The 19,429-nt window shown below is 44.2% G+C and overlaps 1 protein-coding gene across 1 annotated transcript in view; it reads right to left on the bottom strand.

Moving 5' to 3' along the window:
* Positions 1-2,333: 2,333 nt before the first annotated feature.
* The window catches only part of bcat1 (branched chain amino-acid transaminase 1, cytosolic), a 108,895-nt gene continuing 91,799 nt past the window's right edge, over positions 2,334-19,429 (bottom strand). The window contains exons 10-11 of the mRNA XM_073066067.1: positions 18,226-18,300; positions 2,334-5,167 (exon numbers count right to left, since the gene is read on the bottom strand). Coding sequence (XP_072922168.1) covers positions 5,126-5,167; positions 18,226-18,300 — 117 coding nt within the window. The 3' untranslated portion in view covers positions 2,334-5,125. The remainder of the gene's footprint in view (positions 5,168-18,225; positions 18,301-19,429) is intronic.

The raw sequence follows: 19,429 nt of genomic DNA, 5'->3' as shown, positions 1-19,429 counted from the left end.
TGAAAGAGAGGAGGGGGGATGTTACCAGAAGTTTGGGAAATCGATGTTCATACCATTAGGTTGGAGGCTGCCCAGATGCAATATAAGCTATTGCTCCTCCAACCTGAATGTGGCCTCATCCTGGCAGTAGAGGAGGCCATGGACTGACATAGCAGCATGGGAATGGGAAGTGGAATTGAAATGGGTGGCCACCGGGAGGTCCTGTGTCTTCATACCTCGACTCTGTTTTATCTGCCCTGCTTCAGTTCCTTTCTACTTACATCTGTGACACTTCACAGGCTCTTGATCCTTTCAATAACTTTTAAGTTCCCTGGCCCTGCCCTCTCCTGTCACCAGCCCTTTATCTCTTTCACCAATCAACTTCCCAGCTCTTTACTTCACTCCCTCAACCCCTTTCCCAGTTTCACCACCTTGTACGTCTCCCACCCTCCCCCCACCTTCTTACTCTGACCTCTCCCCTTCCTTTCCAGTCCTGAAGAGGGGACTTGACTCAGAACATCAGCTGTTTGCTCTTTTCCACAGATGCTGAGTTACTCCAGCATTTTGCGTGTCTTACTTGAGTGAGAAGTTGGAGGGAAATTAAGAAGGGGACTGAAAGTAATTAGGACACTCTGCCAGGGACAGGCATGTGCCCAACAGGCTGAATGGCCACCTCCGACATTGCCGCAAATGATATCATACCCAGCATCACACAAGATGCTGGAAGAATTCCACAAGTCCAGCAGCTGGATATCGGCCTGAAACATTAACTGTTTATTCCATTCCATGATTGCTGCCTGACCAGCATTTAGTATGTGTTCCTCAAGATTTCCATCATCTGTAGAATCTCTTGTGTTGAGCAAGTCCGAATACCGAATTCTCCAACATTAACTAACTTCATCTTTTTTTCTGCCCGTGTAAGAACCAACAGGTTCTGCTCACATCATGTTGGTTCAGATTTTCTTATAGTACTTGTATACTGTGTTCCACTCAGCTTGTCTTACAGCATCACCCGTAATAACGTATCTTGCAGCCTAGTATGAACCGTTATCCCGAAGGGTCTCAACCCAAGACATTAGCTTGTCTGTTTCTCTCTGTAGGTGCTGCCTGACCTGCTGAGGTCAACTAGCATTTTCTTATGTTGGACGGGTGGGTGAGTGGGTGGAAAGGAAGAACAGGGCTTATTTTGCAGCTGTTGCTTGATATGTTGTTGTGCTGGGCTCTGTGTCATGCTGCCGAGCATTATGGGCATGCTATACTGGTGTTGGAGTGTGTGGTGACACTTGTGGACTGACCCTTGCACATCCCTAGGGTGTGCTGGTTGAATGCTTCGATGTCCATGAGATAAATATGTAAATCTGAATCTGGATCTGATGTTGAACTAGATTCCAGTGCCAGTGTCTCCATTGAATTCTCCATTTTCAGCTAACGCACAGCCCTGGAGCTCTCCTCACACAAGGTAAATGCGTTATAGGCATCAAATCAAACCAGTGAGGATTGTGGTGAGCAGCCTGCCTGCACGTGTGGTCACATTTCCAGCGCCAATGTAGCATGTGCACAGCTCACCAACCTTAGGAAACCGGAGCACCAGGAGGAAACCCACATTGTCACGGGGAGAATGTACAAACTCCTTACACACAGCAGAATGAACTGAATGCCGATCATACAGCCGCCACTGTAAAGTGATTGCCCTAGCCACTACACAACAGTGCCGCCTCTGGTTCCACCTATCACCTGCTACCCTGTGTCCCATCCCTCTCCTGTACCGGTACTGGAAGCCACGGAGGCGCAGTGGTTAGCAGATGCTGCTACAGCTCTCCAGAGTTTAGAGTTCAATTCCGGTGCCATTCTGTGAGGAATCTCTGCATGCCATCCCACTGGAATGTATGGGTTTTCCCTGGGTGCTCCAGTGCCCTCCCACAGTCCAAAGATGTATGGGGTGGGTTAATTAGTCATTGTAAATTGTCTAGGTTAGGGTTAATCAGGGTTGGGGGTTGCCGGGGTGGCATGGCCCAAAGGGTCAGAAGGACCTACTCCATGCTGTATCACTAAATAAAATAAATAACTACATAGTGTACCGTATGTTGGCAAAACTGTCCTCTTCCCTCTCAGTCCCGATGAAAGTTCTTGATCTTTTGCCAACACAGGTGCTACTTGACCCACTGAGTTTTTCCAGTGTTCTGGGTTTCTTTTGTTCGTTAACGGAAAAAGAGTGACCTATCTGTATATCTGACAACACACTTGTACCCTCACAGGTGATGTATCCTTTATTTATGTGAATTAGAACGGACTTTTAATGAAATGCATTTTTAAACTAAAATGCCTGCTTTGAACATTGAAGACAGTAAAACAGATTCCCCAACAAGTTTTTTTTATTGTTCTATTCTGTGGCCAGGAATATAAACAACAGTAAAATTTGCACAGAAGCACTGCACATAGTTAGCACTGCACAAAGTAATCTGTTACACAGGCATGGTGCAGAATCCTCAAGACCTCACCACGAGTACCAGGTCCTCTTCCTTGTAAACGCAGGTCTCAAACAGAAAATAGAGCCTGAATTTATTCAGTGCTTTTGTGGTTTAAATACAGGTCCCCAAACACTTCACAGCCAATGAGAGCTTTCAATGTGGTCACTGGTGTAATGCAGGGAATTACGGTTTGCCAACACGAGGAAACCTGCAGATGCTGGAAATTCAAACAACACACACAAAATGCTGGTGGAACGCAGCAGGCCAGGCAGCATCTATAGGGAGAAGTACAGTCGACATTTTGGGTCGTGACCCTTCGTCAGGACTAACTGAAAGAAGAGATAGTAAGAGATTTGGAAGTGGGAGGGAGAGGGGGAGATCCGAAATGATAGGAGAAGACAGGAGGGGGAGGGATGAAGCTAAGAGCTGGAAAGTTGATTGGCAAAAGGGATTGGAGAAGGGAGAGGATCATGGGACAGTTTGCCCATAGGTTGACAACGCAACCACTATTGAGGCAGATGCCCCCACAATTTGAGGCATCATTCAGATGCTACACATTGGCTAGGAAAGCAGGCAGGTTTCTTGCTATTGCATGGAAAGTTTTTTAATCTCATTTGACGGAACAAATACAAAACAGTCTTTCTATGGAGACAGAAATACAACTGATGAAAGTCCACCCCCATGAAAGAATTGTCAACTGGATAACTAATTTCCTCTCCACAGATGCTGCCTGACCTGCTGAGAGTTTCCAGCATTTTCTAATTTCATAGTTTCATAGAATCAAACAGCAGCCAACTGGTCCACTGATCAAAAGCCCCATCTAAGTTAATCCCATTTGCCATAGTTGGCCCACATCCCTCTAAAATTTAGAGTCAAAACCCTTTGCACTTTCAGATGTTCAATATCTGTAGTTCTATATTATTTTTTGCTTTTTGTTGCCTCAGTTTACTATCTCATTCAAAAACCATTCCTCATGTATGATTCTGGGCTATGACCACATTAATGAAGCTCTGATACTGGCCTCACTTTGGTATTTTCTATCAAAATATTGGTATTTGTATAGAATACTGTTCAAAAGTATTAGGCACCTTAACTATATACATGTGCATCATACTGTAAATATGTATGAACACTATGTATTGAGGAGTACTGTGACCTGTGTAAGGGAATAACAGTTTAGCAGTTCTACAACAGTGTGGTATGACAGTACTTCCACACAACACCCCATCCAGTGTGTACACCAGAATCATTCCCTCAAGATAAGCCGAAGTTAGAAAGAATACCGTTTAATTTATGTTGGAACAGTACAAAAGGATGGTAAATTTGCAATCCTGAAGCCATGAATTAAAATTCTATTTAACCATTTGGTGAAACTGAATTCAATTAGAAGCTGCAGGACTGACTGCTGTTTAACCCTAAATGTGTGAAATGGAACAGGTCTTGGGAGTTTGTACCAACATGACACTTTGCCCTGCAATTTGAGTCCATTGGTTCCAAATCCTTTAAAACACAACTTAAAATGAAATTGATTGACGTCTATGGAATTGAATCTACGCTATATGTTATCCCAATCATCACAATGCATTAACACTTAAACCCACATGTTCAGGAACTTGCTGCTCGTGAGGAATGGTAAATGTGCTGCTACATGATCTCCAAAGTCCATTTGACTAAAGTCAATGGAATGAACTGCAGAAAGCAGAATCTAAGGCATGTTTTTCTATTTAGCATGTTCATATCTTCCCAAACCATCATCTTTGCAAGGATCAAAAGAATTGAGAATAAATACACTGAAAGAATAAATACAGAGCATATCATTTACAGAGTGTCTTATATTTTAAAAGCCATAGTTTACTTTGCATCTATTTAATGGCATCAGAAAGTTACCAAAGGTTGTGTATAAATTATCAAATATTCACATGATGTCAGCTACATCTCAGTTTGGTGTGTAATCATTAGAAATCCATTATTTGGCACTTCAGCTATTACAATTTTACTTTTGGAACACAATATATCACTGCTATTAATGCAACGTGGCACAGCAGGGACTCTCAGCCAGAGGTGGTTGGGCCCCTCGGTTGATGGTAGGGGTCTATGGCATAAAAAAGGTTGGGAACCCCTGACTTAGAGGAATGTAGGAGTTTACAAGCCTAATCAATGCCATGTTGACCTCAATTCTTGACCTTTATTATTTGATAGGGATATTATCTCACATTTCACTAACTCCATTTATTTAAAGGATGGCACACTAATTCTTCTTGTACAGTAGAGTTGACTGATAGACAAGAGGGGCAGGTAGACACCAGGTATGAGCTACACTTAGTGTGTCAAAGCTGATGACACAGTTGTAACTTGGAGGCAACACTATACAGAGCCACTGAACTAGAGAAGTGAGAATGGGACATGATGAGGCTCATCAGCAAAGCAAAATCAGAACCAGTGAGAAGGCAGTTCTTGCCAGTGCCTCCGCCTGATATAAAACTGTTCTACTGAACACAAGTGGAAAGTGGGTATACTTTACAAACTGATTTGTGCTTAACTCTATTGAATGCTAAAGATCAGCAATCCTTCACCGTGACATTAATACCGTTTACGAGGAGTCGGAGCTATTGTGAAACTTGGCACTTGTCCAGTTACTCAAGCCTTCAGTCCGACTGCTTGTAAAAATGCTCCAAGCTTCACGCCACCACGCAGGTCCAGTCGCTCTCTTCGCGTCCACGCTGTCAAAGATATTTGCATCCTATTAGCATGATGGCATACATTAAGCAGTGCTCAAGTGTCAAGCTCATATCTCACCAATGTGGAAAAAACTATACTACTGTCAACACATTACCCTCTTATTGTGTTGCAAACATATGTTTTCCTGTCATGTACTGTACTAATAGCTTAAATTCCACTGATCGAGAGATCAAATATTGTTCTCTGAAGTATACATTACCTTATGTGTCTCGGCGTGGCTGAACGTCTACAGGGCACCAAGTTGTTATCAGTGAGGGACAGAGAAGTGGACGTCAGCAAAAATGTGGATAATGTGGAGGCTGGTTGGGGAACACTTGCATGGGGTTCTGGATAAGCCTGTCCCATTGAGGCAGGGAAAGGATGGTAGAATGAAGGAACCATGGTTGGCATGAGGTGTCAATGGGAAGAAGGACGCATACTTCAGGCTTAGGAAGGAACCATCATGCAGAGCTCTTGGAAGTTATAAGGAAGCCAGGAAGGAGCTTAAGAAGGGACTCAGAAGAGCAAGAAGACTGACTGACCCAGCTGGCAATGACCCCTCCATGAATATAACAACCTGCAGGCAAGTAAATCTCAGCTTCTAGGCTTCAGCACAGTACAGCACAGGAAAAGGCCCTTTGGCCCACAACGTCTGTGCCAAACATGATGCCAAATTAAACTAAATTTCTTCTGTCTGTACACGATCCATATCCCTCCATAACCTGCATATTCATCTGTTTAACAGATTCTTAAACACCACTATTATAGAGTTATAGAGCACTACAACACAGAAACAGGCCCTTTGGCCAGACAGTTAACCTATCTAGTCCCATCAACCTGCACCTGGACCACAGCACCTTATACCCCTCTCATCTACGTATGTATCAAAACTTCTCTTAAATGTTGAACTTGAACCCACACCCACCACTTCTGCTGACAGTTTGTTCCACACTCTCACCACCCTCTGAATAAAGAAGTTCCCCTTAAATATTTCACCTTGCACCCTAGTTCTAGTCTCACCCAGCCTCAGTGGAAAAGGCCTGCTTGCATTCTCCCTATCCGTACCCCTCATAATTTTGTATGCCTCCATCACATCTCCCTTCATTCTGCTACGCTCCAGAGAGTAACGTCCTAAACTATTCAACTTTTCCCTATAACTCCCAGTAACGTCCTTCTACTGAATCTGATTCCATCATTACCACATTCCAGGTACTCATCACATTTTGTGCAGAAAAACTTGCCCCAAACATCTTCTTTAGCCTTGAACCTCTCACTTTAAATGCATGCCCCCTAGTACTTGACATTCCTATCCTGGGATAAAAATCTTGATTGCCTGATTATCTATACCTTTCATCATTTTATAAACTTGTGTCAGGTCTTCTCTGCTCCAGAGAAAACAAACTATATTTGTTCAATTATAGCTCACACCCTCTAATCCAGGCAGCCCTTTAGTAAACTACTTCTGCACCCTCTCCAAAGAGCCCGTACCCTTCCTTAATGGTGGCAACCAGAACTTCATGCACTAGGAGATTTCTTGAGGCCCCACCCACAGGAACCCCAAAGGACCTTAAACTGTTCAAAGCTACTGAAAGCCTTTACAATAACGTGGAACATTAGAGACATTTAAAAATTCAAAATATTTCAGAATATAAAAATACACTTAATTAGAGAGTAACCAAAATTGGTATGAAAATTTTTAAGAAATTGAACCTCCTAACCTTTTGACTTGGGATCGATAACCCCATCCAGGTTAACATCCTGAGGCTCATGCTAAAACCATTACCCCCTCTGCTCAGTAAGATGTAAACTCCGTGGCAGTTCAACAACTCAGCAGAAGGTGCGACTGAGGCTGTGTGTAAACTACCAACTGTTCACCTTACGCTTTCTCTTGACTTCCTCGCGCAACAGCACAGAGCCAGCCGAAAAGAAAGTGCAACCCTGCTCGTTACAACCTTCCGCTTGAATACTAAGTTTAACAGGTTCCCGCGTTGACAGCACGTTTCCCTCTGTAATACTAATTCTCTTTCTCCCAATTACCAGAGCACTTCGCTGGTCTTCGGTTTCACTCGTCTCCTTCACCTTATTCCATCATTCATTTATCTCTTCATCTCTCCCCTCCCTCGCCCCGAGGGCAGCCATAGTGACACAGCTGGTGTAGCCGCTGCCCCACAGTAACAGAGATGCGGGTTCAATCCTCGCCTCCGGCATTGTCTGTGTGGAGCTTACAAGTTTTCCCTGTGACCATGTGGCTTTCCTCCGAGCGCTCTGGATTCTTCCCACATCCCAAATATGTGCGGCTTGCTGAATTCATTGGCAGGAGTGTGGGGGAGAACATAAAGTAAGATTGATGTAGGATTAGTGCAAATGGGTGTTGATGGCCCATGCAGATGAGATGAGCCAAAGGGACTATTTTGGTGCTGTCTTTCTCTGTGATCGACTGAGAGTCTGATGAAATCCCACTCATTTGCCTGGATGAGTTCAGCTGCAGAAACATGCAGGAATCTCAACATAACCCAGAAACTTTCAGCCTGATGGATTGAAACCATTTTCACCAGCTTTTACACACAAAATACAGGAGGAACTCAGCAACCCAGGCACTCCCTCTGCACCAATCCTAAACTGACCGTGAAACCCGCAGATAAGGGAGGTGCTGCAGTAGTCTGGTGTACTGACCGCGGCCTTGCTGAGGGCCAGCGCCAACTCTCAGACACTTCCTCTTACTTACCCCTCAAACAGTACCCCATTAAGTAACACCAGGCCATTGTCTCCCACACCACCACCAACCTTACTAACTGGGGATCTCCCATCCACCGCCACCAGCCTCATAGTTCCAGCAATCTACACCTTCCATTTCTATCCCCTTTCCAAGATCCACAAACCCACTTGTCCAGGTTGACCCATTGTTTCAGCTTGTTCCTGCCCCTCTGAACTCTTACCTACAGACCTCAACTCTGTTTTACCCCCCCCCCACCCAGTTCAGTACCTTCCTACCTACATCCACGACACTTCACACACTCTTGATCTTTTCAATGATTTCAGGTTCCCTGGCCCTCATCATCTTATTTTTACTATGGAAGCCCTGACCCTACATACCTCCATCCTCCACCAGAATGGCCTCAAAGCATTCCGTTTATTTCTGAACACCAGGCCTAACCAGTTCCCCTCCACTACCACTCTCCACTGCCTAGCGAAACTTGTCCTCACTCTAAATAATTTCTATTTTGGCCTGTCCCATTTCCTTCAAACAAAAGGAGTAACCATGGGAACTCACATGGGTCCCAACTATGCCTGCCTGTCTGTCTGCTACGTGGAACAGTCTATGTTCCATGCCTACACTGGTGGCCATCCCACACTTTTCCTATGGTACATTGATGACTGCATTGGTGCTGCTTCCCACATCCATGCTGAATTCATCGAGTTTATCCACTTGGCCTCCAACTTTCACCCTGCCTTCAAATTCACCTGGTCCATTTCTGACACCTCCCTCCCCTTTCTCGATCTCACTGTCTCTTTCTCTGGAGACAGCTTATCCAGTGATGTCTATTATAAACCCACGGACTCTCACAGCTACCTGGACTATACCTCTTCCCACCCTGTTACTTGTAAAAATGCCACCCCCTTCTCTCAATTCCTCCATCTCCGCCACATTTGCTCTCAAGATGAGGCTTTTCTTTCTGTAACGAAGCAGATCTCCTCCGTTTTCAAAGAAAGGGGCTTCCCTTCCTCCACCATCAACGCTGCCCTCAACTGCATCTCTTCCATTTCACACATGTCTGCTCTTACCCCATCCTCCCACCACACTACCAGGGATAGGGTTCCTCTTGTGCTCACCCACCACCCCACCAGACTCCACGTCCAGCACATAATTCTCCGAAACTTCTGCCATCTCCAACGGGATCCCACCACCAAGTACATCTTTTCCTCCCCACACTTTCTGCTTTCCGCAGGGATCACTCCCAATTCGGCTCTCCTGTCCATTCGTCCCTCCCCACTGATCTCCCTCCCGGCACTTATCCTTACAAGCGTAACAACTACTACACCTCCTCCCTCACTACCATTCAGGGCCCCAAACAGTCCTTCCAGGTGAGGCGACATTTCACTTGAGAGTCTGTTGGTGTCATTTACTGTGTCCATTGCTCTTGGTGTGCCCTCTTGTACATCGGTGAGACCCAATGTAGATCGGGGGACTGCTTTGCCGAGCACCTACGCTCCATCCACCAGAACAAGTGGGATCTCCCAGTGGTCACCTATTTTAATTCCACTTCCTATTCCCATTCCGATATGTCCATCCATGGCCTCCTCCACTGCCGGGATAAGGCAACACTTACGTTAGAGTATATATTCCATTTGGGCAGCCTCCAACCTGATGGCACTATCATTGATTTCTTGAACTTCCAGTAATGTCCCTGACACTCCCCCCACCGTTTCACCTCCCCCCTTTTCCCTCTCTCACCTCATCTCCTTGCCTGCCCATCACCTCCCTCTGGTGCTCCTTGCCCCTCTTTCTTCCATGGCCTCTGTCTCTTTCACCAATCAACTTCCCAGCTCTTCATCCCTCCCCCTCCAGGTTTCACCTGTCACCAGGTGTTTCTCTCTCCCCTCCCTCAACCTTTTAAATCTATTTCTCAGGTTTTTTTCTCTCCAGTCCTGCCGAAGGGTTTTGGCCTGAAATGTTGACTGTACTCTTTTCCATAGATGCTGCCTGACCTGCTGAGTTCCTCCAGCATTTTGTGTGTTGCCTGGATTTTCAGCATCTGCAGATTTTCTATTGTTTAGCAGCTTTTACTCACTCATTTATGAGTGTGGGATGGACTTATGTAGGATCAGTGTAAATGGGGTATAGACAGTGGGCTGAAGGGCCTGTTTTGCTGCTGTATCTCTCTACCACTCGGTGCTGCTAGGCATAGCTCAAATACCATCTATAAATTTGCTGATGACACAACTATTGTTGGTAGAATCTCAGATGGAGATGAGAGGGCGTACAGGAGTGAGATATGCCAACTAGTGGAATAGTGCCGCAGCAACAACCTGGCACTCAACATCAGTAAGATGAAAGAGCTGATTGTGGACTTCAGGATGGGTAAGACATAGGACCACGTACCAATCCTGATAGAGGGATCAGAAGTGGAGAGAGTGAGCAGCTTCAAGTTCCTGGGTGTCAAGATCTCTGAGGATCTAACCTGGTCCCAACATATCGATGCAGCTATAAAGAAGGCAAAACAGCAGCTATACTTTATTAGGAGTCTGAAGAAATTTGGCATGTCAACAAATACACTCAAAAACTTCTGTAGCTGTGCTGTGGAGAGCATTCTGACAGGCTGCATCACTGTCTGGTATGGAGGGGCTACTGCACAGGACCGAAAGAAGCTGCAGAGGATTGTAAATTTAGTCAGCTCCATCTTGGGCACTAGGCTACAAAGTACCCAGGACATCTTCAAGGAGCGGTGTCTCAGAAAGGCAGTGTCCATTATTAAGGACTCTAGCACCCAGGGCATGTCCTTTTCTCACTGTTACCATCAGGTAGGAGGTACAGAAGCCTGAAGGCACACACTCAGTGATTCAGGAACAGCTTCTTCCCCTCTGCCATCTGATTCCTAAATGGACATTGAATCCTTGGACACTACCTCACTTTTTTAATATGTATTATTTCTGGGTTTTGCACGATTTTTAATTTATTCAATATACAAATACTGTAAATTATTTATTTATTTATTATTATTGTATTTTGGGTTTTTTTCATCTATATCATGTATGTATTGCATTAAACTGCTGCTGCTAAGTTAACAAGTTTCACGACAGATGCCGGTGATAATAAACCTGATTCTGATAATGATGGCCATTTGTAATCGTTCTCTTTGCCCTAGCACTTTCTCTGCCCATTATATCCAGTCCTAAAGCTTTACAATTTCTTCATTCTGCTAAACTCTAAACTTTCAGCATCTTAAATCTATAAATATCTGTCCTACTGAGCTGAAAGTTTGAGCATGTTTTTATCTCTCCACGGTTGCTGCCTGGCCTGGGGTCATATCGCGCATTTTATATCTTTATTCACAGGAAAGTAAACAGAATGGGAATAGGCCATTCAGCCCCTTTATACATCCAGATGGGGAATTAAAATTCAAGTCATTAAATAAATCCAGAAATGAGGTAAGTGTTAAAATGGATTGTTGTAAATCTGCCATTTATTCCTGATCTGGTGTATCTGGTGACGAATCAATGTAGTTGAGTCATAGACAGACAGAGAGTCATACACCATAGAAACAGGGCCTTCAGCCAAACTCAGCCATGGTGTCTGGCTTGCTCATCAATGCTAATTCTATTTTACTGCATTGGGTAAGCATACCTCTAGATCTTTCCTACCCATATACCTATCAAAATGCTTGCACCTGCTTCTACCATCTCCTTTGGCTTTGGCAGCTTGTTCCATATATCCACCACCTTCCATGTGAAAAACTGTAAATATTTCAACTCTCACCTGAAACCTATGCCTTCTAGCTTTGGGCTCCCCTACCCTTGGAAAAAGTTTCTTTAGCTATCTACCCTATCTATACTCCTCATAATGTTATGAACTTCTGTTAAGACACTGTTCAGCCTCCCATGCTGAGAACAATCCCTGCCTATTCACTGTCTCATTGTTCCCAAAGGCTTCCACTCCAGACAACGTTGTTGTGAATCTCTTCGGCACTTGCTCGAGCACAACCGCATCCTTGTAACAGTGTGGTGAGCAACAGTGCATACAATATTCCTGATGTGGTCTAACTAATGTCTTGTATAGCTGCAACATGATTCCCTAACTCTTATTCTCAAAATCCCTGCCAGTAAAGGAAAGGAATGTAAGCACCATCTTCACCACCTAGTTTCAGGGAACAATCAACTTGCCATGAACCAAGGCCGCTCTATACATTGACACTCCTTAGAACAATCTGCCAGAGAAGGTGACTGATGCAGGTATAATTAGAATGCTTATCAGACGTCTAGACAGGTACATGGATAGGAAAGGTATGGAGGGATGCAGGCAAACGGGACTGGCTTGGATAGACATCTTGGTCGGCATCGATGAGCTGTGCTGAAGGGTCTGCTAGGGTACTATGTAACGAAGACTCTATATCATTCAATTGCTTAGCTAGATGCTGTGACTGGCTCTGCTTCCACCACTCTCATTGGGAGCATGTACTCAATACTAACCAGGTCACTGGATGAGAAGAGGACCCTCTCAGACCTCTCACCCAAAATCTAATTCCTCTAATTTAATATCTGATATAGGGAAAGATTCCTATTATCTATCCTATTTACACTCCTTATAATTGTATAATTAAGTCTTCTCCACGAGGAAGAACAGCCTCTCCTCTCTCTGCTCATAACTGAAACACTCCATCTCGAGCAATTTTCTGGTGAATCCTCTCTGCAGCCTCTTCAATGCTATCATACCCTTCCTATAATGTATGGCCAGAACCAGCCCCTCCAGTTCAGTGTTTTATAAACTTGGAGCATAACTTCCCTGCCGTTCTAGTCAATGCCAAGACTACTGAAGGCTAGTATCCCATATGCCTGTGTAACCATTTGATCTTTATAACACAATAATCGATACATTATTAGCCAGACTATTGATCGCTTTCATTCTCCTGCCTTTGTGAAATCACCAGACAGCTCAGAGTGTTAGAGCATACAAAGTAGCTTATTGTTCTAACAACACACACAAAATGCTGGTGGAACACAGCAGGCCAGGCAGCATTTATAAGGAGAAGCACTGTTGACGTCTCGGCCTGAAACGTCGACAGTGCTTCTCCCTATAGATGCTGCCTGGCCTGCTGTGATCCACCAGCATTTTGTGTGTGTTGTTTGAATTTCCAGCATCTGCAGATTTCCTCGTGTTAGCTTATTGTTCTGTTGGATTGTTGGTGGTCGAGGTAAGGACTGACAGCCAGTGTCACGGATTTCTGCTCTGCTTTCTCTGGGTCCTCGCTGTCCAAGTGTTTGGACCTTTCTCCTGTATCACAGACACATGTTCCCTCAATCAGGAGTTGAGTGTTTTCCTTGCAGATACTCTCAGGCATTCAATGTGGACCTAAAGCAACACTCACAAAATGCTGGAGGAACTCAGCAGGTCAGGCGGCATCTATGGAGGGGAATAAACAGTTGACATTTCTGGTCAAGACCCCAGATGAAGGGTTGAATGTTTATTCCCCTCCGTAGATGCTGCCTGACCTGCTGGGTTCCTCCACCATTTTGTGTTTGCTTTGGAGTTCCAGTATCTGCAGAATCTCTAGTGTTAATGTATAGCTTATCTTTAACCACCCATAAAGTAGGATTTAAATAATTCTCTTTTTATGAGTATAAAAATCCAAAAATATACCTGCAGACAATCTGTCGCCCAGCAGAACCCAAAACAATAGGCACGATAACTTGACAACTACTGCATCATCTGGGCACTGTATCTTCCAACAATTGTGATGGGAGGGGGGCAGGGAACTGAGACTACACGGCTTATTTACGTATGGAGCCAATGGACAAAATAGCATTCCTCTCTCTAATTCTGCATCTGTATTCCCTCATGTCCTTTGTAACTGTACCATTTATAATTCTCCTCAAACCACCAATCAAATTGTATGCTGTTACATTCCTCCAATTTAAAATTTACATCCTCCATGAATCTGTTACCCCCCTAATCATTGTTTGCAGGATTTTCAAGGTTGGTTTCATCTACTGACACTTAAATTATGCCCTATGCTAGACACACAATATATCCCAGAAAGTGGTTCCACAGAGAATGGTGCTGGCCAGCTGAATCTCCATGAGTAGACAATGCCTCTGCGGGCTATTGGAGCAATTATCCTCACTGGATATATTCATGTTCACCAACTACTTCTTCTCATGTGCCAGTTATTGTGAACAAGAGTCATAGAGTCAAAGTGTCACAGAGTCATAGAGTAATATTGTCATAGTGCCATAATGTCATTGAGACAGACCTTTCTAGAGAAATAGAGAGAGGCAGAGATACATAGAGAGACACAGAGACACAAAACAGAGAGTCACAGAGAGAGACACAGAGACAGAGACACAGACAGAGAGACAGAGACAGTCATAGAGAAACAGAGACAGAGACAACAGACAGAGAAACAGAGACAGAGAAACACAGAGAGACACAGAGACAGAGACACAGAGAGACAGACACAGAGAGTCAGAGACAGAGACACAGACAGAGAGACAGACACAGAGACACAGACAGAGAAACACAGAGGCATAGAGATATAGAGACATAGGAACACGGAGACAGAGAGAGACACAGAGTCACAGAGACAACGACAGAGGCAGAGAGATAGAGAGAAACACAGAGACAGAGAGAGACACAGAGTCATCCAGACAGAGACATAGAAACAGAAAGACACTGAGTCACAGAGACATAGAGCGAGAAACAGAGAGATAAGAGACATAGAGACAGAGTCATGGAGGCATACAGTTTGGAATCAAGCCTTTGCACTCAGCTGGTCCATGCCAATCAAGATGCCCCATCCAGTACAGTCCCATTTGCTGACATTTGCCCCATAACCCTCTAAAAGGTAACAGCAAATGGAATGCAGTGTAGTGAAGTGTATGGTCAGGCACTTTGGTAGAAGGAATAGCCTAGCCTATTTTCTAAATGGGGAGCAAACTCAAAAATCAGAGAAATCAGGGGTGCACAGGGGCTTGGGAGTCCTAGTGAAGTATTCCTTAAACACTAACACACATGGAATATGGGGAGCAGTTTAAGCTCCTTTATTTATCTATCTGTTTGTTTATTTATTCAGCGATACCGCACTGTGTAGTCCCTTCTGCCCTTCAAGCAGTACCACACCAGCAAACCAAAAATCCGATTTAGCCCTAACCTAATCATGGGACAATTTACAATGACCAATTAACCTACCCAGTGTGTCTTTGGATTGTGGGAGGAAACCGGAGCACCCAGTCAAAGCCCACACATTCCACGGGGAGGACATATGGATTCCTTAAGGAGGACAGCGGGATTGAACTCTGAACTTCCGACGCCCCGAGCTATAATAGCGTTACATTAACCGCTGTGCTATAACAGTGGCTAACAAAGGATGTGCCGTCACTGGAGAGGGCCCAGTGAAGGTTCACAAGAATGATTCTGGGAATTAGAGGGTTAACGTGTGAGGAGTGTTTCATGGCTCTGATGGTACTTACTGGAGTAAAGAAGAATGAGATGTGATTTCATTGAAACCTACTGAATATTGAAAGGCCTAGATAGAGTTGACATGGAGAGGATGTTTCCTATAGTGAAGGAGTCTCGGACCAGAGGCAAGACCTCAGAACACGGCTCTTTAGTAGAGATGAGCCGGAATTGTTTAGCCAGAGGGTGACGAATCTGTGGATTACTTTGCCACAATTGGCTGTGGAGGCCAAGTCAATGGATATATTTCAAGTGGAAGTTGATAGGTTCTTGATTAGTAAGATGTCAAAATTTACAGGGGGAAGGCTGGAGAATGCATCAGCCCTAATAGATTGGCAGAGCAGACTCAATGGGCCAAATGGCCCAATTCTGCTCCTATGTCTTATGATAAACCTTTCCAATCCATGTAGCTGTCCAACAATCTTCTAAAAGTTGTTATTATACCTCCTGCACAACTTCCTCTGGCAGCTCTTTGTACATATTGTAGATGCATCCTTGGTGTCAAAGTTCAAGTTGATTGTCACCTGTCTGTACGTATACACAACCAAACAAAACAGTGTTCCTCAGGCCTCAGTGCACCCACACAACATACATCATACACAGCGCATAAACTATTATATTATGAATAGATTAATAAAATATAATCCAAAATGCATGTAGTAAAGTGCAGCACAGGAAACCCATGCAGTCACAGGGAGAACGTACAAACTCCCTACAGACAGCAGCAGGAACTGAACTGGGTTGCTGGTGCTGTAATTGGTTTACACTGGCCACTACACTACTGGGTTGCCCCATTTGGATCATCAGAAGTATAATTAGGTAGAGCAGCCTTGAGGTTTTGGTAAATAGGGTAGTAGCCAAAATGGTGATGAGATCAAGACCTGACAGTGCAGACCACGAAACTGAGGATAATTTAAGCTGATGTCAGAGGAATGGCCACATAAGTGATCGGATAGTTATAAAGATATGCATGGTGAGTGAGCTGCCAGGGGAAGAAGTTGACACACCTACCAGATTTTGTCTAACCCATTCCTTTCCCCAAGGCAAACAGAGCTGCCAGTCCCACCCACAAAGAGACACAAGTGGACAGATCAGCCGCTGAGGCTGGAACACCATTCAGTGACAGGTGACCTCAGTTAATCCACATGTCCTTAGGGCACAGTCTGTACATTTCAATATACCTGCCCCAAAGAAAGGCAATTCTCAGGCCTGAGAAAGTGGCAACACTGGTAAAAAGGGTGGATCTGATGTGCATTCCGACTGGTTGTATCACAGACTGGAATGGATGTGCTAATTCACAGGATCGCAACGGGCTGCAGAGAGTGAGAGATTCAGACAGTTCTATCACAGGCACAACACTCCCCACCATTGAGGACATCTTCAATAGATGTTGCCTCAAGAAGACAGCATCCATCATTAAGGACCCTCAACATTTGAGACAGGCCCTCTTTTCATTACTACCTTCAGGGAGGAGATAGAGGAGTCTTTAGACCTACACTCAATGGTTTAGGACCAGCATCTTTCCCTCTGCTATCAAATTTCTGTATGCTCCATGAACCCATGAACACCATCTCATTATTCATTTGTTTCTGTACCAGTCACTTACTTTTGACAGTTTTTAGTAATTTTATATCTGCATTTCTATCTCAAGACAAGTTTCATGTCATATTTAAGTCAGTGATAATAAAACTGATACTGAATTCTGCAGAGATCAGGGCATGGAGTAAAGAGTTAGGTTTTTATGTTTCAACTTTTCAAAATACTAGTTAAGCTGCACTTGGAAGTGTCGTGTGCAGTTGTGGTCCTCACACTATAGGATATCTGTGATAGTGCGGGAAACCATGCAGAGGAGATTGACCAGGATCTTACCTGCACATTTGCCCATTAATTCAAATATTTAATCAACCAATGACATGGCAGAAGGTCAATGCATAAAATCATGCAGACATGGTAAAGAGGTTCAGGTGTTGTTCAGACCAAACATCAGAATCAAAATCAAAAATCAGAAGAAATGTGACTTTGACCATGGGATGTGTGTTGGTGCCAGACAGGGCTGGTTTAAGTCTCTCAGAAACTGCTGATCCCCTGAGATTTTCATGTCTAGCAGTCTCTAGAGTTTACAGGAAATGGTGCGAGAAACAGAAAAACATCCAATGAATGAGCAGCCAGTCTGTTGGCAAAAACACCTTGCTAATCAGAGAGATCAGAGGAGAATGGCCAAATGGTTCAAGCTGATAGGAAGGCGGCAGTAAGTCAACTAATCACATGTTACAACAGTGGTGTGCAGAAGAACATCTCTGAATGCATTGAACCTTGAAGAGGATGGGCTACAGCAGCAGAAGACCACAAACATACATCGATGGCCACTGTATTAGGTACCTCTTATACCTAATAAGTGGCCACTCAGTGTACACAAAAACATGAGAGACATAGATGGGATAGATAGTAAAAAAAAAATTTCTCCCATGGTAGGGGCATCAAAAACAAGAGGGAACAGTATTAAGCTGTGAGGGAAAAAATAAAGGGAATTTGAAGGGTTTTTACAGAGAGTGGTTAATATCTGTAACGTGCTGCCAGAGGAAGTACTAGAATCAAATATAATCACAATGTTTAAAAGACATTTAGTCAGGCACTTAAAGAGGGAAAGCAGAGAGGGATGTTCTGAAATTTGGAAATAGGATCAGTGTAGATGGGCAGAAAGGACATGGTATTTCTGTACCCTGTGGATCTATTTCAATTCTGAACAGCCTCATGTCTCTGGGTTCTCTATTTCCCAGCAACAGAAAGAGCCTCCAAACAAAGCCATTTTTAATCACTCTAAACACCACTGGATCAACCCCTCGTAAACTTCTGTAAAAGCTCGTGGAAATCCTGTAATCACTTCATACTCACTTGTATATTGGCCAGGCTGTCAGCAAGCTCCCTTATTAACTGTCTTCCACTTTCCAGGGTTGGAATGTGCAGGGTCTGGAATGACAGATAAAAGAGAATGCAGAATCACAGCACAGCTCCTGACACGTACAGCCGTTGTGTTTTTTCGCAGTAGTTACCGACGAGCAGGCAGACGGATCTCAAACCCTATCACATCAGTCACAGAGCAACAAACAATAGGTCAAGCAGCATCTGTGGGATGAAGCGAATTGTTTTGGGTTAACAACTCTGCATCGTGACTGAGAGTGGAGGGGCGATTTCCTTGGAATTCTCTGCACAAATCACTCTCTCACCTAGATGGGGTCAGTTGTGCTGTGAGGATTACATTCCTTGACTTCTCTAGTGCCTTTAACACCATCCAGCCCAAGATCTTAAGGCACAAACTAACAGAGATGGGAGTAGACTCTCACATGGTGGATTGGATAGTGGACTACTTGACAGATAGACCTCAGTATGTGCGGTTGGGAGACTGTAGGTCTGACACGGTGGTCAGCAGCACAGGAGCGCCGCAGGGAAAGAGTTTAACATCGGTAGCTGAACGAAGGGAGCTGAGTAGGCTACGGTCAATTATGGAAAACTCTGAACATCCTCTACATAGCACCATCCAGAGACAGAGAAGCAGTTTCAGCGACAGGTTACTATCGATGCAATGCTCCTCAGACAGGATGAAGAGGTCAATACTCCCCAATGCCATTAGGCTTTACAATTCAACCGCCAGGACTTAAGAACTTTTTAAAAGCTATTATTAATGCTTTTTGAGATAGTGATTTAGATGCATATCATATTTTTACTGAGTTAAGTATTGTATGTAATTAGTTTTGCTACAACAAGTGTATGGGACATTGGAAAAAATGCTGAATTTCCCCATGGGGATGAATAAAGTATCTATCTATCTATCTATCATTCCACTTCTCCTCTTTACACTGGCCAGCATGGGTAACTGGTGGGCTGAGGAGGGATGTAAGATGACAGTCAGATTGCCTCCCCTATCTGACACAGTCAGCACTTTCCAAACCTATGAACTTTACCTGGTAGAACAAGAGCATGAAGTTGCCCTCCAAGCTACAAACCACCCTGACTTGGAAATATATGACTGTTCTGTCACTATTGCTGGCTCTAATCCCTGGAACATTGTGAATAGACTTGCCCTGCACCTCATGGACTG

This window comes from Hemitrygon akajei, chromosome 14 (assembly GCF_048418815.1).
Source record: "Hemitrygon akajei chromosome 14, sHemAka1.3, whole genome shotgun sequence".
Classification (NCBI taxonomy): Eukaryota; Metazoa; Chordata; class Chondrichthyes; order Myliobatiformes; family Dasyatidae; genus Hemitrygon; species Hemitrygon akajei.
The sequence above is the reverse complement of the archived record's forward strand: the minus strand, read 5'-3'. Positions and strand labels throughout refer to the sequence as shown.